Raw genomic sequence first — 23,540 nt, 5'->3', positions numbered from 1 at the left:
TTTTTTTTTTATATTCAAAACAAAATGTACTAGTTCTTTCCATCGCTGACATAGTTGGCTCCGTGGAACTTTTGGAGCAAATCTCTTTTTGTATAATTATCTTGCCGTTTAGAGTCCTTTTGTGGTGGGAAAAAAAGCCAGCTGGTGGCTAGCAAAAATGAAGTAGAGGGGGTGTTGATAGGAAGACAAAAAAAGGATCATAGAATTGATTTTATGAATCTTATTAAAACAAACTCCAAGGGACTAACTTATTTTGTCATATGGGTATCTTAAAATATCAAATATTCTTGGAAACAAGTGAACTATTGGCTGGGGCTTGACAAGCATTTGTTATCCGGAGATTTTTCATGGTACATTAAAAGACTGAAAAGAGACAATGATACATAAAAGCAATCAACACAAAATTTCTGATTATAATGGAATTTTACAGCTAATGTAATTTCAAACTGTTTTGATCAGGGTTTTATGTGTATTTGTTGTAATCATTTTGCCTGTTTATATTGAGAATTATATTTAAATGGCATGTCTGTAGGCAAGAAGGCCCAATAACCAGAAAACAATCCATGTCTCTTAGATACCTACACATCAAAATTTAATTTTCTAATCAATCAACCAGTTACTTTGTCTATGTGATAACAAATGCTAGTTTAGTGTCATTGTTTTCTGTTTTGCAATATCACTAAATTTTCTGAAATACTTGATCGCTTTGGAAGATATTCATACCAGAAAAACATGTGTAAATATTCTAAACATTCTTAGAATAGTAGAATACCAGATTCAGACAGGACCACAAAGATCTAGATCTAAATCTAATGTGAAAATCGCCTCTCCAACAGGTGAGAGGTGCTGGCCTCCTAAAGGAGCCCATTCTATCTAAACAGGATTAACTATAAGCAAGTCCATCCTTATATGGAAGCTTCTATAGATTGGTCTTTGTATACATATGACAGCAGAGAGAATAAACCTTTTCCTCTTCAATAATAAAACTCTTCTTTCTTCCAGATAAAACATCTTGTGTCCCTGTAGTTTTTCTTCCTTTGACATGATTTTATATGCTCTCACCAAGCACATCTTTTGTTTCTGAAAGCATACTTTCTTAAAGTGGGGCGCCTAGATATGAACTCGGGATTTGAAAAGAAATTTTGACCACTGTGGAATGTTGAGTGGGGTTATCACATCTTCCTTAGCCTAGAAAGTTTGCTCCAAAGTTGACCTAAACCCTATTAGACTTATGACAGCCTCACCACTCTGTTGACCTATATTGAACTCACTGTTACCTAAAAGCCCTAGGCCATTTTTTTCCCAGCATTTTCAATACCAACTATTTTCCCAGTTGGTTTTCTGAATCCAAGTACAGGGATGTGTATTTATTGTTTGTTCCTATCAAAATTCATTCTGTGAGACTCAGCCAATTTGTTCAGCTTGTCAAGCTCATTTGGAGCTTGAGGTTGTCATCATCAGATGCAGTAAAACCCCAGCATATTTGACAAGACACCTGCCAAAACATTGAAAACAATATCTGGAAGGCATGACCTTCCAACATGTTAAATTCTAGCCCCTAATCCAGCGGTCCACAACCTTTTTGGCACCAGGGACCAGTTTCATGGGACCCCTGCCTTAATCCATTCTTGCTGAAGTTTAAATCCTTTCCCAGGTAAGGCAAGATCTCAAATAGGCCATGATTAAAAAACGGCCTTACTCTTTATCAAGTCACATCTTCGATAACTAATAGCACTTTATTTTAAGCAAGAATAGTATGCCTAGCAAAGTAAAAATAATCCAGGGAAACACAATGAATCGAAGTCATTTATTATGACCTATACTTCCTTTTGGTTATTTATCTGGTCTTTATACAAAAGTGTTGATGATGAAACTCAGATTGTGTTTACCAGAGTTAGATTTTTGTCTTTCTTCAACTCCAGCTAAAGTGAGAACAGGATTAAGCAAAGGACAGTGAAATCCCCTATTAAATAAAATTGAAACCAAGGCAAAATCTCCAAGTCAAATAGATTTTTTCTGTCTAACAAACAGCTTTCAAAATAGGCTTGCTTGACTATGGTTCCCTTAGGATTTATGCTATTGTTCAGTAGATACCATGAAATAACAAAAATCTTGTTGTTGGTAAAACATAATGATTACCATAACCTACCCCAGAAGCAGACACACACTAATCATACAGAAAGAAGTCTTGGCGTTTAACTTTAAAGTGTACAATCATCAAAATGCTTGAGCAGCCACATGTGTAGGAGTGATGGGTCTTGCCCATATTTATGAGCTGCCTTAAATCCTTTCTGGAGCGAAGAGACAAGTAAATAAAAGACACAGTCACATATTTAATGAGGAGGGAGAGAAAAGTCTAAATTGGTATGCAGTCATTTCTCTCACAAACAATTTAATTTTCTAAACGTTATACTGAAATGTTTAGATGCCTCCTTTCAGCCAACACCCCCAAGGTAGGAGACATGCTATATCTCCAATGTCAGAAATACATAGAACATTGTTAAGCAAAAATACTGTAAGGAAATAGCTTTTTTAATGACCTATTACCCTTAAGTTTTTAAATAAATGTAAAAATGCCACCTGCCATCCACAGGGTGATTCCTGATTGTCTTCATGGGATATGCCTTCTTCTGTGACTCCGGGAAGAATTCCATGCTACTGAGTCAGAGCTCAATATCTTTGGTTTAGTTTAGATGGGATTTGCACGGGGATAATACGATTCCATCTGCATTTTTTCCCCACTTAGAAATTAAACAGGAAACACATATGTACTAAATATGTGATATAAATATATCTGGTTTTATTTAATTTTCTCCTCTCTAACCCAAACCGTGCCTCCTTTTCTCTTTTCATTTTTGCAGAAAAGAATCATCAGACACTAATAATTTATTTGAAAGTTTGTTGGAAGTCATTTTATTATATGACTCTTTGAGCAGAAAAGTCCTTTTCATTAGAGACAATTCGTTGTTCAGTTGCTTGTTGTTTTTAACTAAGTGGCATAAATTAACCCAGTCACAGGATAAACAGATACTCATCTGTAGGGTAATCCTGTTTTAAATCCTGTTTATCCCCTGTATAGCAAAGACTGGATCCTTAGCCTAACCCTCTCGGCACCCCTCCTGGTGCTCCCAGCCTTACAAACTAGTCTCCAACGAGACTCAAATGCATAGCATGACCAGGTTTAGCAAACAAACTTACAGAATGCCCAATCAAATTTGAGTTTCAGATAAACAACCAAGAATGTGTTAGTATAAGTATGTTCCAAATATTGTATAGGATATACTTATACTAAAACACTCTTGGTTGTTTATCTGAAACTCTTTAACTGGATGCCCTGAATTTCATCTGGCAATCCTACAAACACATCTTCTATGTTATTGTTTCAAGTCATTTTGTGCAGATTTTCCCTTCCATCTCAGATGACCTACTGTGCCTTGTCAACATGGGAGACATGGCTCAACTGGCTTTTTCTCCTTTTCCATAAAATCTTAGCTGACCTGCTCCATTCCAGCTTCAGCAGAGCTGATCATCCCCTTCTTTGGGCTGAGACTGTGTCTTGAGTATAACTGAGTCACAAGCTATATCTCACCAGAGACGTATATACATATACACAGATACATTTGTGTCTGTCTGGTGGTAAGGTCTCTGGCACACAAGGTGCTTTACTCATCTGTATCCCCAGTGCTAGAAGATAGAAGGAGAGCTTCTGTGTAGGAGTAAGAGCAGAGGGTTGGAGCCAAAGAAAACTGTGTTTGAATCTTGGCCTCTGCCACTCTGCAGCTGAGACTGTGGATGACACATTTACTCTCAGGGTCTAAAATTTCTCATCTACATTTTAAAAAATAACACATCTCTGGCCAAGAAATTGTTGAAAATTAAATGAAGGTGTTTATATATAAGTGACCTGTCACAAAGCATAGGGTCATCTAAATAGTTACCTTCTAATCCCACTCTCCTTGTTGAACTAAAAAGTCCTTTCAGAGGTACAATGTCTTTCCTTTCCTGATAATCTAGAAAGAACTTCAATTTCAGTCTTCAAATTAAGTTTTAAATTTTGTCTGATTATGGCCTCATACACTCAACTTTTAATATTTTCATTGTTTTGCCCACTTATCCCCAAATTCTGATTGAATGCCTTGTTCTTCCTTTACAGTCAATAGCACTTCCAATCAGACCATATAAAACAAGCAAAACTCTGCTCCCAAAAGCTTGCAAAGCAAGAGAGTTTCTAAAAATTACTCTTGTCTCATCTGTCTGACTCACATTTATCTAAAAATAAAAGGGAAACTAGGAGAAAAAATAAACGAACAGAGGGTAACGTGCAGCCTCATGTCTCTAAGTCAGATAACAAGATAATTTTTCTGCATGCTCTATGTCTCACTTTACTTTCCAAAATGACCTTTCCACCCCTTAGTCCTATCACTAGAATATAAATCCATTAATGAGGAATCTTTTCTTTCCCTGTCCTTTTTCATATCAATCTCAGCAGGATGCTAGACTGTTCTTTGAGTTCATTCACTTTATTGCCATTAAAAAGAAAATATAGTCTGGAGACGGCCTGTCTCCAAATGGTTAAGCACAAGATGAAGAAATAAATTCCTGAGTTTCTAGCTTTCATATACCACTGATTTTCTATGCAAAACTTAAGGAAAATCCCAAAACTCATTTTTTAATCTGTGAAATGGGTCAGTCATTTAAAAATATCTCATTCACATATGCCATTTTTTTAGCAGAAAATAAAAAGATCTTAAAATATTGGTGTTTACAGTTAATGATTTTCAAACTATGCTTGCCTGACTACGGGTACCACAGGATTTAACTCTATTGCTCATTAGATGCTCTGAAATATAATAATTATATTGGTAAAATGTGATGATTACCATAACTTTCCCCAGAAGTACATACATTCTAATCTAACTTTCAAAGCTAAAGAAACCAGAGGACTCACTGAGAAAAATATGTAGAGAACCTCAGAATAAATTGACAGACAACCTAGGAGATACATATAGGTTGGTGCCAATTCATTCAACCATTTACTTATTCATTCATCAAATGTTTAGTAAGCATATACAATAAGCAAAGCTCTGTGACAGACTTTTTCTGAGGTTCATTTCCTCGATTTCCTAATAACACTGGGGCTGTACTAGTAAAATGTATAACTCAGGGGTTAATAGCTTAATGTCTCTAAGTTAACCCTTTAATAATTTTATTAACATTAACATCTCACATCTAGGTAAATTTCTTTCAATGAAGAAAGGGGAAGATCTTGAGATAACAAAACCTTACCATGAAGATCTCATCAGGGTACCTTGCAGATCCAGTACAGGTAACCCTGTGGCTTGGAAAAGTCTCTGAAACCAGCCTGAAGCACCTTGTCTGTTAGGAGTGCCATCACTTATACGACACACATGGACCACAAAAATAAGACCTCACATCCTTGTGCTAACAGAGTAATCCTAATGAAAACAGGAAAGCAATGTAAAAGAAATAAAATATACTTGCTTGAATTTTTTGTAATAAGCATGTATAATTTTTGTAAAAATGTTTCTAAAGAGGAAAAAGAAGAGAAGGAAGGAAAGAAGGGAGGAAGGAAGGAAGGGAGGAAAGGAGGAAGGAAAGAAAGGAAGGAGGGAGGGAGGGAAGGAGGAAGGAAGGAAGGGAGGGAGGGAGGAAGGAAGGGTATGTGGTTTAATTTTTTTAAATTGATACCCATAGGAGGCTGTGGATGGCAAGACTAAGGAGCACAACACACTGCCTCTAAGGCTCTCTAAAGCATCACGATTTCTGAACCCAGATACTTGATATCTGAATCCTGCAGCCATAGAAGTTAGTGTAGGCACTTTGGATCAGCTTCCATCTTCCTCATAGTTCCTCAAGAATTCACTTTGGGTTCTGACACAGAGTACTGAAGAGGGAAAATAACTCCCTCCTGCTTCAGAAAAACAGCCAAGAGGATTCTCAGAGCTTTCTGTACTGATGGGAAATAATCATTCTTGACCTCTTTCTCTCTCCCTCCAGAGGCTCATGGCTCTTTGTAGACACAACTAGAGAGATTGAACAGCTTCTCCCATATTTCCAGGTCAAGGGGGCAAGGCTAGAGTTGTTCAGATATTTACTAAATGCCTAATAAGCACAAAACATAGTACTTGGCACTCTACAGGTCCAAAAAAATAAAAGATATGGTTCCCACTGGAGAAAGAAAAAATATACGTAAGCAAAAAGTAGATGACAAATTAGCCGCGAAACAGGAGATTTCACAAGGTTATTGCTAAAGGCAAATGTACACAACATGAGAGCTCTCTTGACCAATGTATTAAATATGCACTGCTTTCTTTAAAAGTGGATCTATCAACATCTGTCAAATGCATGCAGCACACACACACATATATATACACATGCACAATTGCCAGTCTGTTAGAATAAAATTTTTTAAAAATCAGAAGTTATAAAAATATACAAAGTTTAAACAATTATAGGGAGAGCAGAGATTCAGAAGAGATAGCATTTACTGAGCAATTTTACTGCTCCAGGTACTGTGCTAAGTGTTCTAAATGCATTTGTTCAATTAATTCTTGCAACAAATGAATGTGATATAGATTATACCATTTAATATTCGAGGAAACCAAGACTTAGAAAGGTTTAAGTAATTTGTCTGAGATGTCACAACTAATCCCATGTTTCTGAAGTATTTGGTGATATGTTAGAAAATCAGTGTGTTCTCCATTGTACATACACAACATGACTCTATTCTTAGGGAACTCAGTGTTCATAACAAACTCAAAAGTTCCATGAAGTTGTCTTATTTATTCACATAAAAAAACAATTATTACAAGAAGACTCAAGGATGTATTGGCAAATTGGCTAATGAGTGGGATTAAATGAGAAAAAAATTTTGAAGAAAATGAACCTGGAAGAAATCTGTAAGGAAAAGCATATAGACAGTTCATTCATATTTCATCATTAAACTCTTCTTGAACATCTAATATTTACAAGTCCCTTTTCTGATGGTGATAATAGAAATATGAATGACAGATATAATTAGCTGCCTTCAAGAAGCTAATAATAATCCTCTGTGAGGTGATGGGATGCTGAGAAGGTGAAGACAAAAGAGACAGACAATGCAATGGGTAGGACATCCTATTACGGAGATGTGAACCAAAGGATGTAGAACAGGGGTGGACCCACACAGTATGCATTTTGGATCTGGGAATGACTTCACTGAGGAAGTCATAGCTGATCTGGGCTTCAATAGATTGGCAAAGTTTGCCTGGAAAATAAAGGGCAGGGGACATTTCTGACGGAGAAGAAAGTAGGTATAAATGCGTGAACTTTGTGAAGCCAGGTTTTCCATATGAGGAAACAAAGCACCTCTAAAGTGGAACAAAGCCAGGAGCTATTTAAGGTGAGGTTGGCCACAGCCTGAAGGAAAATAGGGAAATGGGGAAAAGGCAAGACCAATTGGAGTGAGAAGAGAGAGAAGACAGAATGGTTAAGAAATTATGGCTGATCATCGGGCACTAGGAGAACCAAACACTTCTCCTTTTCCAGCTCAGAAAAAGGCATCATAATTCACCCAGTTGTTCAACCCAGAAACCAAGGTATTATGCTTGCCTTCTTCCACTCCGTCATTCCCTACGTCTCATCAGGCACCAAGTGCATCAACTCTGCTTCCTAAACCTCCCTCCTGTCCGCTCACTTCTCTGCACCCTCGTCACTACTGAACTAGGACAGCTCTCTGCATCCTCTTGCCTGGGCTAGCGCGGCAGCCTCCTTACTAGTCCACTTGCCTTCCTTTAGCCAGCATGAACTTTCTAACAGCACAAATCCATTTATGTCGCTCTTCCAGGGGCTTCTCAACACCCTTGAGGCAACCTTCTCTTGCTTTACAAAGTCCCCTTCAGCCTCTACTTAACTCTTTCCCACCCTGTCTCCCAGCTCCTCCACCTCCTACAAAGCACACACATTCTCTGATCCACTGATGTTGAATTACTTTCTTTTCCTGAGATACATCATGCCCTCTCTTCTTGAGATTTTGACTCAGGCTGGTTTCTCTGCCTGAAGTACTATCTCCAGGTTTCTCTTGACTAACTCCAACTCATCCTATAGCTCTCACTTTACACGCTACCTTTTCTGGAAAGCCTTCCGTGAGCTTCGGAGTCGGATTAAGCATCCTTCCTCAGTGACTACATAACACATTGTTCTTCCTTTTTCCCAGCACACAGAGCTGTGTAATTGCCTGTTTAGTTATCTGTGCCTGTTTAGTTATCTGTACTCCCAAACAGACCTTCAGTTCCAAAGAGCAGGACCACATCCATCGCAGTCATTTTATATCTCTTAGCAGCTGGTGCATATTAGGCCAGTAAATGAATAACCAAATGAATCTTACTGACTCTGGGACAATACTGAGGGAGGATAAAGGATTGGTATATAACAGTGGATGAGTCAATTGAGGTTCAGCTACCAACTCCAAGAGTAAACCACGAGGGCAGCTCAGGTTCAGCCAGCATTGATCAAGCAGGTTCCAAGCAAAATCAAGCTTGGGGCTGCCAAGGTGTTTTGCCTACTTGCAACTGACTGAGTAGTTTAGCGGAAGCCAAGAAACTGAGTGTCCATTCAGAGCTGTGGAAAGTTGTCTTCTCAGCTGGGGTCCAGAATGTCAGTCTTACAAATAAAATAAAATTTAAAAAAAAAAAAAAGAAGAAGGTTGAACCAAGTTGGGTGTAAGAAAGTAAAGAAACCTACAGGGAAATGATCTGATTTGGCAGACTGGAGGAATATCAGAAAGTGGTTTTTAGTTCTCTACTGTAAAAAATAGCTAAAATATGGGGCTTTTTATTGTAAGAAGTGCAATAGACAGCAACTTATAATTTACTCCATAAAACAATATGTACTTTGTACTTCAAAGAAATGTAGGAACTGAGTTTCATCGTCTCCTAAATTGAGTCTCTTTTTCCCTAATCCTCTACTTTGTACCTGAACTTTATTTAATTCTTTCACTGTACTAATCTTTCCTGGTGTTTATCAGAGTCCTTGTACGGGTTTGAACAAAGTGGAGAGCAAAATCAAATGCACCATAGCTAACCTTCCTTCATAACGAAAGTATAAGGTCCCAGATTTGGCTTAATAAAAAATCAAATAAATATCTGCCTATTTGGAAAGGTTGGAGGAGAAGACAGGAAATGTCACTAGATAAAGGAGTACCATGGTACCTGGTGAAGGCATCAGCCCTGTGTGTTGTACTTCTGTGCTTTAGATCTGTATCTCTTCCTTGCAGTTGGTGATTAGTCTCTGTAGCAGTGTCTGTCTAGAGGTAGGAAAAGCTGGTCATTATCTGGGCTTTAAATTGTGTATAAAGTCTGATAAGACTTTCTGTTTTTCAAGAATAATTTAAGCTTTTCTGAACTTTTTTGGGTAAAAGCACACTTAATCATCATGCAGCAAAGCTGGAAGCTGGCCAAATGCAGGACAATCAAAGGGCTTTCTCTCAAAAAGCCCTGAGCCGGATACCTCAGCTTTGGATAAGTACTAGTGGGAGAAATGCAAGGACCCCGGTTCTGGAAATCTTCAAAAACCTTCTGAGTTAAAGCAGATCCTTCTACCCTTTGGAGTAAAACTTTAGACTGGAGCATGAAAAGGACTGAATAGTCCATGAATAATCATTTTTATTTAATAAATAGAGAATATAGAACAGTTTACAATTATGAGCCATAAAGATAATTCTTAAGCAAGAATTTCTTCCTTAATTGATGTGTCTGAATGTCCGCTCTTCCCTCCCCCACAAAATAAACCAAACTGTTACTGGCTTTGGCAGTTTTATACTAAAATGCAAGGTTATATATAATCTGGGAAAACCTAAGATAAGCACATCCTTCCTAATTGCCTCTTTCTAAGTTATGTTTCTTGTAACTCCTCATGTTAGAGGCTCAAATTATATTTTCAGGGTATTTATCACGTTTTATGCTTCTAACTCTGCAATGTTAGACCTCAAGGGGCCCATTCTAGGGAAGGTGATGGAGACACAGTTTAAGTGAATCCCTCCTTCCTTAACAAACCACACTAGCTGCCAACACTCTGATGTCATCAGCTAGATGGTTTCACTCCTCCATTGATAATTCATTCATTTGATAGACAACAGTGAAAATGAAGAGAAATCAAGGACTTAGAAATATGTTGGGTGATAGTCACTGGCTCTAATTCTGCTTCGTCCTTGACTGTAATAAGTCACTTACCCTTCTGTACCTCATTTGTTCACTTTACAATCAGAGGTTTGGACTAGAATGTTCTCAAAATCCCAATCTAAAATTCCAAGAGTTTTTGACCTATTTTGAGGTATTCTATAAAAAAATATGGAATAAGTCTTACATGACAAATACTACTGGTTTGCCTTCAAGTTTCATGTTTACTTTGCACTTCTCTTTTTTTCCTTTCAATATTCACTTATGATTTAATACTTGCATTTAAAAATTGCATTAAATACTTGCATTTAAACATTTTAAAATGTTGATCCACTTGGAACTTTGTAAATGTTACAATTTAATCCAAAGCAAAGTTACATAAATCTCAAATATTAGTTAAGTCAACTTTAATAAATACCTAATCAAAAAAAAAAAAAAAAGAAAGCTTTAAAGGATTTTTAAACTATTTCCAGAAATACAGCAGAATAAATATTCCTACTTATTAGGCTTTGAAGAGCTTGACTGAATTGTGAATAATGTGATAAGATAAACTAAAGAAGCAAAAACCAAAATCGTATAATTTTGTTTTTTTACATACTAAGAAATAATGTTGGCTTGGAAAAATATAAGTGGTTGAGTGTCTTATTGTAGTCATTGTTATCTGGTTCTCATGTGGTACATTATCAGATGGCACATTCCACAAATTATTGTAGGCATAGAGCAATCCTTTTCTAATCCTAGTGTCTATATATCCCCACGAATATCAACATTAAAGTTCTACTGCCTTGAGCTCAAATATTAAATTTCCTTTTAGAAAAAAACATTTCCTCTCCTCGGTCTCTCCTCCCATTTCCTATACCATGTTACAACAACCCCCATTATTCCAAGAACTTCTATTATAGATATTTTGCCTCTTTGTAGTTCATGTTCTATGGAACAGCCTCCCATTCTTCTTCCTTCAGTGAATATTTACTCAACGTTTACTATTGTTGGCCAGTGCTGAAGGCCACAGAAGTAAATGGACACAATCCCTGCCCTCAGTAAATGCATGTTTTAATGAAGTTATCCATTCCTTCTAAGGCCTTGTTTATTCATCTACAAAGGGGTAACAGTAATTATGCATGAATTATTGAGAGGATTCAGTGAAACAACAATTTTTAAATACTTGGCAAAATGCTTTGGTGAATACCTAACACTCAATAAATATTGTTTATTCCATTCTATCCCCTAGGCACTATAGTAGAAAAAACTCAATAAAAGAGATAATGTTTGAACCATGTCTTGAAAAGGATTGTTTCTCAGAGGAAGGAAGATGGAAAACATTTTAGATATTAGGAACATACAGTCTGTATACAAGAAGTTTGAAAGAACATGTCATGTTCTATTTTAAAGAACTGTTTTAAAGAACTATTTAAAGAAAATATTTGCAAACAATATGACCAATAAGGGGTTAATATCTAAAATATATAAACAGCTCATACAACTCAACAGCAAAAAAAAAAAACCCAATTTAAAAATGGGCAGAACGGAATAGACACTCTTTCAAAGAGGAAATGCAGATAGTCAACAGACACATGAAAAGATGCTCAACATCACTAATCATCAGGGAAATGCAAATCAAAACTACAACGAGATACCTGTCACACTTCACACCTGTCAGAATGGCTATCACCAAAAAGACCACAAACAACAAATATTGGCGAGGATATGGAGAAAAAGGAACACTTGTGCACTGTTGGTGGGAATGTAAATTGGTGCAGCCACTGTGGAAAACAGTATGGAGGTTTCTCAAAAAACTAAAAATAGAACTACCATATGACCCAACAATTCCATTCCTGGGTATATATCCAGAAAAACAAAAACACTAATTCGAAAAGATACACGCACCCCAATGTTCATAGCAGAATTATTTACAACTGCCAAGACACGGAAGCAACCCAAGTGTCCATTAACAGATGAATGGATAAAGGAGATGTGGTATATGTATATAATGGAATATTACTCAACCATAAAAAAGAATGAAATTTTGCCATTTGCAGCAACATGGATGGACTAGGAGAGCATTATGCTAAGTGAAATAAGTCAGACAGAAAAGCAAATACTATATGATATCACTTATATGTGGAACTTAAAAAAATACAAGCTAGTTAATATAACAGAAAGAAGCAGACTCACGTATATAGAGAGTGAGGTGATGGTTACCAGTGGGGAGAGGGGAGGAGAGAGAGCAATATAGGGGTAGGAGATTAAGAGGTACAAACTACTATGCATAAAATAAGCTCTAAGGATATACTATACAACACAGAGAATATAGTCAATATTTTATAATAACTATAAATGGAGTATAACCTTTAAAACTTGTGAATCACTGTATTGTACACCTGTAACTTATATAATATTGTACATCAACCATACTTCAATTAAAAAATAGTTCTTTTGTCAAAAATAAAAAAAAAATAAAGAACTGGAAAGCTGTCTATTAAGCTAGGAAGAAAAAGCAGAATACAAAACTGGAAAGATAGGCTGGCTTAATGGATTAAATCCTGCAGAAGAGAGAGAACTGGCAGGGACTTTTAAAAACAGAAAATAACAGTTCTACTTGTGTAGTAGAAAAATCCTTATGGTTTCAGTTTGGAGAATGGATTGGTGGTAAAAGAGTCTGCAGGGAGTGAAATCAAGTAAGAGAATCCTAAGATCAAATTAGAGAAGATGATGTCTGAACTAAAACAATGGTAGTTATTGAATGATGGAAGTTTAATCAAGAAAATATTTTAGAGGTAGCATCTGCTATATGTGGTAACTAACTGAACCTTGAGAAGAAGGTTGACCCTGAGGCTTTCAGTTTTGTAGCCAAGTGGATAGATACACCATTAACTAGAATAAAGACTGCAGAAAAAGAGTAAGTGTACTGGGGAAGCAAGAGGTGAAGAGATGTAGAAAGTTGAAGGTTATGGACATAGTTTTAGACAAGGAAAAACTCAGGAGAATACCAATCCCTTCAAGAGGGCAGGGCAAAGGGCAGGGACCAACACAGAAAATCTCGAGGAAAGGGTATAATAAAAGAGAATAATGCATTGGGAGCCAAGAGAACTGAGAGTTTCAAAAAGGAGGAATTAAATATTCATGCCAATATCATAGAGAGGTCAAGTAAGAGAGCTAGGAGAAATCTGGCTCAATCTTCCAACCTCAGGATTGGGGGAGAGGGATAATGTACAGTCTCCCCTCCTGATGGGTTTGAGGAAGGGAGTGTAATCAGAGGAAATTCATGTTTCAGTCCTAAGTTGAGAAGGTGAAAGAAGCACTCTCTATAACTTTTTGTAAAGTTTAACAATGTGGGGAAGAATTAGAAGATTCAGTATTTCAATAAAGAGATTGGGAGGAGAGCCAGCAGGCAGAGGAGGGAGAAGTCACCAGACCACCAGGAAAGAACAAGACCAACCTGAATGGAGATAAGAGTATGAGAAGATTAATGATGAGGGGACTCTGATTTCTTTTTATCTTTATCTTATGTGAAATAATTTTCAGCACTTCGAATTCCTTTCTGATATCACATTAACTTAATAACTTAATACTCTGGATGTTCTGCAATTCTACCCTGTATATGAAGGCACTATGCCAATCTAAGCAATTGTGATGCCAACCACCATAATGAGAAAGTACAGTATCATTGCAAAATTGCATAAACCTTTCCCATTCAGGTTGAAAGCCACTAGTTCCCCTGTAAGCTTCTCAAGCATCACCTCTGCATTTAATGACAGTCTTGATATGCTTCATAGATAGCTGTTTATGGTGGACCCCAGTCGTTTTCCCAGCAAGGAAAACTCAAATCTGCATTCTTCTGATTTAACTGTTTATCTCTGTAAAACACATATATAACTGTTACTTATTAGCCAAGCCAAGACGTTATCCTGCAGGAGCTGCCTGAAACCCCATCATCACCACATAAGAAAAACTGGCAGAGTCTAGGTGTGCCCCTTGCAGTTATTCAATAAACTAAGAAAAAAAGATTGGGTAAACCACGTGTCTAAATCAAAAGATAAAGTTCTGAAAATTGTTTTTGTCACCAGATATGCCTTGTTGAGAGCCCTGTTTTCTTTTGCCAAGATGTTGAGTCTAATATTTTACAGCCAGTTTTTTTCAGTAGTCCTGTGGTTAGAAGAAAAGATGGACTGCTATACTGACTACATTTGGATTAGATGCAGAAATAATTTAATCATCCTGGCATGTAGGACATTGTTCAGATGAGCAGTTTACTCTGCTATCAAATTAGTAAATAAACAGACTGTCAAGGTAATTTGTTGATATGTTTACCCTAGTATGGTAGATGTAACACGCGGTCCCCAAATTGCTTGACACTCTTCTCTTATCAAAAGGTGGGGTCTATGTTCCATCCCCTTGCAACCAGAAAGGCTTATGGTTGCTTCAGCCAATAGAATAAAGTGTAAGTGACGTGACCTTCAAGGCTAAGTGAGAAAAGGGCATAGAGCTTCTTTCCAGCCCTCTTGAAAGGGCTACTCTCCAGAAGAAGCCAAATGCCATTATAGCAGTCTATTTCCATCATGCTGGAAAGGCACGTCAAAAGTCTCAGCTGAGCTACCAGTGAACAAGCGACATCAATTGCTAGCCATACAACTGAGGCATCTTGGGCATCCAGCCCAGCTGGGCTTTCAGATAACTGTATCCCCAGCTGATATCTGGCAACAACTGCATGGGAGACCCCAAGCAAGAACCGCCCCTCTAAGCCCTTTCTGAATTACTGAGCCACAAAACTGTAAGCAAGACAAAAAGGACTCTTTTAAGCTGCTAAATTTAGGGGGTAATTTGTTTTACAGCAGTAGCAACTAAAACAGAATTTGTTACCTGGAAGTGGGATAGTGCTGAAAACCACAACAAAACCCTAAAACATGTGCATTAACTTTGGGACTGCAAACCAGATGGTGAGTAAAAGCAAGAAGGGCCTTGAGGAAACCACTGTCAAAAGTCCAATGGCCCTTGAAGAAATTGTCTATGAGAGCTTAAAGGTAATTGAGGAAAATATTATTGAAAGCTGTAGGAAAGGAGATCCTTGTTCTGTAGTGGGAAAGTTTAGCAAAACTATTGCTTGCTGTAACATGGAAATAGAAATGTACCTCATAAAATAATGGATCTGGCTAAGGAGATCTTCAGGTAGAATGCAAGAAAATGCTCACTGTTTTCTTTTAGCCGTATATCATACGGCATGGATAAAGCAAGATAAGCCAAAGAAGAAAATTTTCCATTTCCAAGATTATGTAGAGAAAATATAAAAGAACCTAGGCTTGAGGGGCTTCAAAATAAAACTAGTTCCAGTCTCTTCCTGTAGAAGATTCTCAAACTGAAAAGTCTTAGGATACATGTCAAATCAGCAAAAATGTGGTCTCATGGTAAATACAAAGCTAATGTGTAGCTATAATTTTTAAATCTTTAGAATTATTTCAGATGGTGCCTCAGAGACATTTTCCAACAACAAAAGACCTAAGTCTCTTAATATACGCTTTATGATCCCCTCTGTTAAACAATAAGGCTTCAAAGAATGAATGATAAGAGTGTTATCTCATAGCAGCCTTGTCAGGAGCCTAAGGTAGTGAAGGGCTTACCCGGAAGAGATTTGTGAGTGTCACTTTTATCTAATGGAGTAGATTTTAAATTGATACACAAGAAGCTTATAGGGTTTTTTTTTTTGTTTTTTTTTTTTAAAAGATCTCAGAAGTCTTCACTGAGGAGGTAGTATTTGAGTTGTCTTTTATTTATTTATTTTATTTATTTATTTTTATATTTATTTTTGGCTGTGGTGGGTCTAAGTTTCTGTGCGAGGGCTTTCTCTAGTTGCGGCAAGTGGGGGCCACTCTTCATCGCGGTGCGCGGGCCTCTCACTATCGCGGCCTCTCTTGTTGCGGAGCACAGTCTCCAGACGCGCAGGCTCAGTAGTTGTGGTGCACGGGCCTACTTGCTCCGCGGCATGTGGGATCTTCCCAGACCAGGGCTCGAACCCGTGTTCCCTGCATTGGCAGGCAGATTCTCAACCACTGCGCCATCAGGGAAGCCCGAAGCTTATAGGGTTTTTAAAGGAAGTGTGTCAACTTGGACTGAAAGGGACATCAACGGTACCAAACGAAGGGAAGCCTTTGACTGAGAAAACTACAGCTGCATCTTGGGCCATTCCTTAGAGAAAGGAAGGATTAATCACAGTATAAAACCAAGATTCTGAGTACAACTCCAAATCCACAGAGAATTAATCCCAGGAAACGCTATTGATCCCTAATTTGAAAACCAGCAATACTGCCCAGCCATATTTCAGATCTATAGATCAGTGACTGCTACGCCTTCTGTTTCCCCTTTGTGCATGGGAGTGTCCGGCAGTTATCCAAAGTCTATTCCACCATTTTATATCGGGTGTGTGGGAGCAGATAGCTTGTTTCTTAGGTAACAGATCTTCAGATCAAGAAGAATGGTATTCACAGAGCTGAACCCAAGGAACTATATCTCAAGAAACTCTTCTCTCTAGAGCTACTTTAGACAATGAGATTCTGGATATCAACAAGCCTGAACTAGATGTTATAATAGGATGAAACATGAGCAGGAGAAAGAGGGATTGATCCTGAGAGGGGATGAATTATTTTGGGTGTGGAAGAAATGAAAATAATTTGTGACCAGAGTACAAACAGTGGTTGTTTAAAACATGGCTCCAAAGATTGTTGACATTTCTTCCATCAGGAGGTGAGATCTATGTAGATGGACTTAATGACTATTTCAACCAATAGAGTACAAAAGAAGTGATGCTGTGTAACATCTAAGTCTGGATCAGAAAATCCCATGCAACTTCTGGTGTTCTGTATGCATGTGTGTGTATATTATACGTATGTACGCATGCAATTGTTAAGCACAGATAAACCAGCTTGTTAATATGGCTACTCTGCACATGGTGGGCAAGAGTTTAATAAGTCTAATGGGGGGAAGAGGGAAGGAAAGAGAAGGAACCAAGGGGAAAAAAAGAAAAGACTGGGGGCTTCCCTGGTGGCGCAGTGGTTGAGCATCTGCCTGCCAATGCAGGGGACACGGGTTCGAGCCCTGGTCTGGGAAGATCCCACATGCCGCGGAGCAACTAGGCCTGTGAACCACAACTACTGAGCCTGCTCTTCTGGAGCCTGTGCTCCCAACAAGAGAGGCCGCGATAGTGAGAGGCCCGCGCACCGGGATGAAGAGTGGCCCCCGCTTGCCGCAACTAGAGAAAGCCCTCGCACAGAAACTAAGACCCAACACAGCCAAAAACAAATAAATAAATAAATAAATTAATTAAAGAAAAGACTGACTGCATTAAGAACATTTATGAATTTATGAAAAATACATATGTGTTTATAAAAGTTCGATTATTCATGTATGTGTATGTATACAGACATTTTTTATTTGGGGACACAGGGACCATAGACCATGGATGACGGTATTATGAACGGCTGTCAGCAAGATTAAAAGAGGGGAACATATAGGGCAAGGATAGCCATGATAAAACAAAGAAGATACAGAGTTGCAGGTGTGAAACTGGCTAAACCCAGGAGAAACCACAGTCCAAGTGACAAATACTAATGGAGTGGTGGTGAATTGCGGAATGCATAGATACAGTAGAACAAAGTGAATAAACAAAAGCAATGGGAATCAGAAGATTACAGATACTGGAGAACAATAGGAATATTGGGCGAAAGCAGGGCAGAGAATAGGAATAAGAACACCTAAAATAATAGAAAAGATAGGGTGAAGTACTAGGGAAAAAAAAAAAAGAAGCAAGCAAGAAGTCTGGGAAGGAAATGCCATGGGCTGCGAGCCTCCAGATCAGGTTATTTGTGGATTACTTTGGGCAAGCAGGGTTATATGGTATAATTGTGTCTAATTAGTGGCCAGCCTAGGAACTAGAAACTCAAAGGCTATTAGAGTGAGGCGACTTACTATGAATAGAAGCAGCATTTTCCAAGATTTTTAAACCTTTTAGAAGAGTTTTGAATGTCTTTCCAGAGGCACAGGCTAGGTTCTGCCCATCTGCTCACAAATTTGGCAGTGAGAGAAGTCGTTAACTATTTTTCTTTGGAAATTTCATGTTGACTTTTGCCCAACAACTAATTTGGTTAAGCTGTTCTCACTACTTTCTAGGCAGCTTGAGTTTCTTTCTCTAGAGATAAATAACACTGTACATTTATACTTATTATATAATTCATTTTGGAATCATGAACATCTCAGTAAGAACTTATTGGTCCATATGTGAATTTACTTAGTCCTTCAAGTAGAAATTTTAAGTATAGTAAAGTTTGAATCAATCAAAAATTTCTCTTCCCAATGTGTCTGTAATATGCATCATCCAGAAAATTATTTCAGAATTGCCTCTCTACACTAGAGGAAATACTAAAACTTGGTGGAATAAGGTGAAGGGCAAAACTGATTAGGGAAACCTTCTTCAAATAATTTCAGCAAATTTAATTCAAACAGAGACACAGTTAGCCTGGACAGAGAAGATCTAATTATTCTGTCTGTCCTCTCCTAGTCCACCAGAGAAAGATCATATTTTCACATATTTTTATATTATGCGTTAACTGCATTCAACAACTGTTGAGAACTCATGCCAATAAATTAATAAAGCCTCTCCTAGAAAACTAGTAAGAGGTGAGGGAACTCAAGTTTTTGTTCTTTATTTCATTCTGAATTGTTTGGGGTTTTTTTACAGTAAATTTCTGTTATTTTAGTAAACTATAAAACTTTTTAAATAATTAAAAAAATGAAAACAATCATAGCAGGAATAACATTACCAATGGTTTAACTGAAGTACCCTGCTTTCTCTTAAACAATAAAAATTTAAAAGTTCTGTGCAGTGAAATTGTATTAATAAGAGATTAATAGCCTTTACTGTCCAGACAGTATTCAATGACTCATCCATTGCCACACCTTGATTTTCAACTTTGGAATAAGAGGTCTTGCCATCAAGTCAAACCATTTATCAAAATGACAGCTCTTCATACACACTTTAATTATGTGTTGAAATCACCTATCATGTCTTATTATTTAAGGGTAATGTTCTCTTCACTCTCAAACTCTCTTAGGAAGCATTTCTAATGGAAAATTTAGGTCAATTTTTTCTATTGAAAATTTCTTTTTAACATTTATTATGAGTTCTCTTTCCTTTTTAATTATGGATTTTCAATGAAAAAATCGAAACTGTACATAAGTTCATGCCAAAATTTGAGTGTCTAAACTCAAAATTCAAATAAAGTCAAACCTCAGACTTGAAATTCCAAATGCTTAAAAAATTATTGAATGTGAAAAATATTTTTTACCACTGTAGAGTTTATTTTTAAGCCTATTTTTCAACTGCACCAAGTTAGATTCCAAGCCAATTTGGACCAAACTAAAGTCTGAAAGAGAGTGGGAAAAAATCAGTAATTCAAAGTCCGTTCAAACTTGGACATGTGAATTAGCATGACTCAGGGTAAGAAAAATGTCCAAAATGTCCAGGGCCTTACAGGTCTCTTAAATTTTTGATCTTGGCAAATCCTAGTGGTTTACATTTGATTTAAAAATATAGGGCTTCCCTGGTGGCGCAGTGGTTAAGAATCTGCCTGCCAATGCAGGGGACAGGTTTGAGCCCTGGTCCGGGAAGATCCCACATGCTGCAGAGCAGCTAAGCCCGTGCGCCACAACTACTGAGCCTGCACTCTAGAGCCCGTGAGCCACAACTACTGAGCCCACATGCCACAACTACTGAAGCCCACGTGCCTAGAGCCCAGGGTCCGCAACAAGAGAAGCCACCGCACCACAATGAAGAGTAGCCCTGCTCACCACAACTAGAGAAAGCCCGCGTGCAGCAATGAAGACCCACTGCAACCAAAAATAAAATAAATAAATAAAAATTTATTTTTAAATTAAAAAAATAAAGATATAAGCACATTGAAGATTTCTAGGCCCATATCCAATATAAAACTACTTTTTTCAGCTATTAAATTGGATCATATACAAGTTACATTTTCACCTTCTTAAAGCTAAAATAGATTTGTATATTTGACCCCAAGTTTCTTCATAATTCATTTTCTACTAATGTGGAGTGAAATGTAGCCAGATAAAGAACATTATTCAAGTGAGGAGTGTCTGAAAATAATATCTATATTAGCTCTGACTGGTGTTTGCAGTAATATCAGCCACATATTTATACAGTTAAGTGTTTAAACAATACCACTTAAACTGAGTAATAAAAAAAATTGTTTAGATTTTTGACACTGCTTCTCAACCTCAAATGCAGGGATAGAGTATAACATAACTATAACATTTATTTTTATTGTACTTTTTACCTGTAGTATAGTGTCCTGAAACTTGTGACCAGAATAGTGAAAGACTTTGTTGGGGATAAAGATACAAGTTTAGACCCTAGAACAAATACACACTACTATATATAAAATACGTAAACAACAAGGACCTACTGTGTGGCACAGGGAACCGTATTCAATATCTTGTAATACCCTGTAATGGAAAAGAATCTGAAAAAGAATATATACATATATATGTATGTATAACTGAATCATTTTGCTGTACACTTGAAATTAACAAAACATTGTAAATTAACTATACTTCAATTTAAAAAATACAAGAAAAAAGAAAGTAGATAAGTGAAGGGGAGAAGGAAGGTAATAGAAAGAGACTGTTAATGGGTATGGAGTTTCTTATTGTTGTAAAGAAAATGTTCTAAATTTGATTGTAGTGCTGAGTGCATAATTCTGTGACTATACTAAAAACTATTGAACTTCACACTTTAAATGGGTGAATTTTCTGATGTGCAAATTATATTGGAATAAAGCTGATATAAATTTTTTTCTCGTGATGGAAAAAAAAAAAACCTAGAAGAAAAAAAATAGTAAAGTAATGCCTGGTAGAAATATTTGCAAAGAGATCACACTTTTTTATGAGGTATTATACAGGCAAGTACTAGATTTAAGACCAATATGTTTTTTCACTAAAGCAATTAAATAGAATTTGTGGTTTGCTGAATGTCAAAATTTGTAATGTTTCAAACCACTACTATGTGCACTGTGGGAAATTGTAAGACATGAAAGATATGAATCTTTCCTCCAAAAAACTCTACATCTGTTGGGAAAGGAGCACATATATTCATGATAAATTGAACTACTTAGTTTGCCCATACTCACTCTTGTTCACAGGAGATCCAAGACAGGAAGATTTAGCTATTAATAAATAAAAATAAAAATTTTATTTATATTTCATTTTCCCCAAAGGATTTAAGAAAAGAAAACTTAATAGTAGAGCAAATAGTTATAATATAGATAAGAAATCACACAGGGGGGAGACTGGGGGAAGATGGCGGAAGAGTAAGACGCGGAGATCACCTTCCTTCCCACAGATACAGTAGAAATACATCTACACGTGGAACTGCTCCTACAGAACACCCACTGAACGCTGGCAGAAAACGTCCGACCTCCAAAAAGGCAAGAAACTCCCCCCGTACTTGGGTAGGGCAAAAGAAAAAAGAAATAACAGAGACAAAAGAATAGGGACGGCACCTGCACTAGTGGGAGGGAGCCGTGAAGGAGGAAAGATTTCCACGCACTAGGAAGCCCCTTCGCGGGCGGAGACTGCGGGTGGCAGAGGGGGGAAGCTTCGGAGCCACGGAGGAGAGCGCAGCCACAGGGGTGCGGAGGGCAAAGCGGAGAGGTTCCCGCACGGAGGCTCGGCGCCGAGCAGCACTCTCCAGCCGGAGAGGCTTGTCTGCTCCCCCGCCGGGGCGGGCGGGGCTGGGAGCTGAGGCTCGGGCTTCGGTCGGATCGCAGGGAGAGGACTGGGGTTGGCGGCGTGAACACAGCCTGAAGGCGTTAGTGCACCACAGCTGGCCGAGAGGGAGTCCGGGAAAAAGTCTGCAGCTGCCGAAGAGGCAAGAGACTTTTTCTTCCCTCTTTGTTTCCTGGTGCGCGAGGAGAGGGGATTCAGAGCGCCGCCTAAACGAGCTCCAGAGACGGGCGCGAGCCGCAGCTACCAGCGCGGATCCCACAGCAACAGGGGCGCAGAGGGAAAAACGGAGAGATTCCCGCACAGAGGCTCGGCGCCGAGCAGCACTCTCCAGCCCGAGAGGCTTGTCTGCTCACCCGCCGGGGCGGGCGGGGCTGGGAGCTGAGGCTCGGCTTCGGTCGGATCGCAGGGAGAGGACTGAGGCTGGCAGCGTGAACACAGCCTGAAGGGATTAGCGCACAACAGCTGGCTGGGAGGGAGACCGGGAAAAAGTCTGCAGCTGCCGAAGAGGCAAGAGACTTTTTCTTGCCTCTTTATTTCGCGGCGCGCAAGGAGAGGGGATTCAGAGCGCCGCCTAAACGAACTCCAGAGAAGGGCGCGAGCCGCGGCGATCACCGCAGACCCCACAGCAACAGGGGCACAGAGGAAAAAAACGGAGAGACTCCCGCACAGAGGCTCGGCGCGGAGCAGCACTCACCAGCCCGAGAGGCTTGTCTGCTCCCCCGCCGGGGCGGGCGGGGCTGGGAGCTGAGGCTCGGGTTTCGGTTTCGGTTGGATCGCAGGGAGAGGACTGGGGCTGGCGGCGTGAACACAGCCTGAAGGGGTTAGCGCACCACAGCTGGCTGGGAGGGAGACCGGGAAAAAGTCTGCAGCTGCCGAAGAGGCAAGAGACTTTTTCTTGCCTCTTTGTTTCGCGGCGCGCAAGGAGAGGGGATTCAGAGTGCCGCCTAAACGAACTCCAGAGAAAGGCGTGAGCCGCGGCGATCAGCACGGACCCCAGAGACGGGCGTGAGACGCTGGGGCTGCTGCTGCCGCCTCCAAAAAGCCTGTGTGTGAGCACAGGTCACTCTCCACATCGCCCCTCCCGGGAGCCTGTGCAGCCCGCCACTGCCAGGGTCCCGTGATCCGGGGACAAGTTCCCCGGGAGAACGCACTGCCCGCCTCAGGCTGGTGCAACGTCACGCCGGCCTCGGCCGCCGCAGGCTCACCCCGCCTCCTCTGTACACCTCCCTCCCCGCGGCCTGAGGGAGCCAGAGCCCCCGAAGCAGCTGCTCCTTTAACCCCGTCCTGTCTGTGCGGGGAATAGACGCCCTCAGGCGACCTACACGCAGAGGCGGGTCCAAATCCAAAGCTGAACCCCAGGAACTGTGCGAACAGGGAAGATAAGGGGAAATCTCTCCCAGCAACCTTAGAAGCAGCGGATTAAAACTCCACAGACAACTTGATGGGCCTGCAGCTGGTGAATACCTGAATAGACAACGAATCATCCCAAATTCAGGAGGTGGACTTTGGGAGCAGGATATATTAATTTTTCCCCTTTTCCTTTATTTGTGAGTGTATATGTATATGCTTCTGGGT

At 39.1% G+C, this 23,540-nt stretch overlaps 1 protein-coding gene across 13 annotated transcripts in view; it reads right to left on the bottom strand.

Moving 5' to 3' along the window:
* The window catches only part of LOC309666900 (uncharacterized protein), a 181,352-nt gene that overhangs the window by 26,125 nt on the left and 131,687 nt on the right, over window positions 1-23,540 (bottom strand). For 3 of the 13 annotated variants that reach the window (XM_082475039.1, XM_082475038.1, XM_082475037.1), the window contains exon 3: window positions 9,210-9,300. The exons of 3 other annotated variants lie outside the window; for them this stretch is intronic. In XM_082475039.1, coding sequence (XP_082331165.1) covers window positions 9,210-9,300 — 91 coding nt within the window. Of the gene's footprint in view, window positions 1-9,209; window positions 21,404-23,540 lie in introns of all 13 variants that reach the window. 7 more of the 13 variants (XR_014267330.1, XR_014267337.1, XM_082475041.1 and 4 more) reach the window with 6 other exon arrangements.

Source organism: Balaenoptera physalus (assembly GCF_965194825.1).
Source record: "Balaenoptera physalus genome assembly, chromosome: 9".
NCBI classification, from domain to species: domain Eukaryota; kingdom Metazoa; phylum Chordata; class Mammalia; order Artiodactyla; family Balaenopteridae; genus Balaenoptera; species Balaenoptera physalus.
Note: the sequence above shows the minus strand (reverse complement) of the source record. Positions and strands in the feature narration are given on the sequence as shown.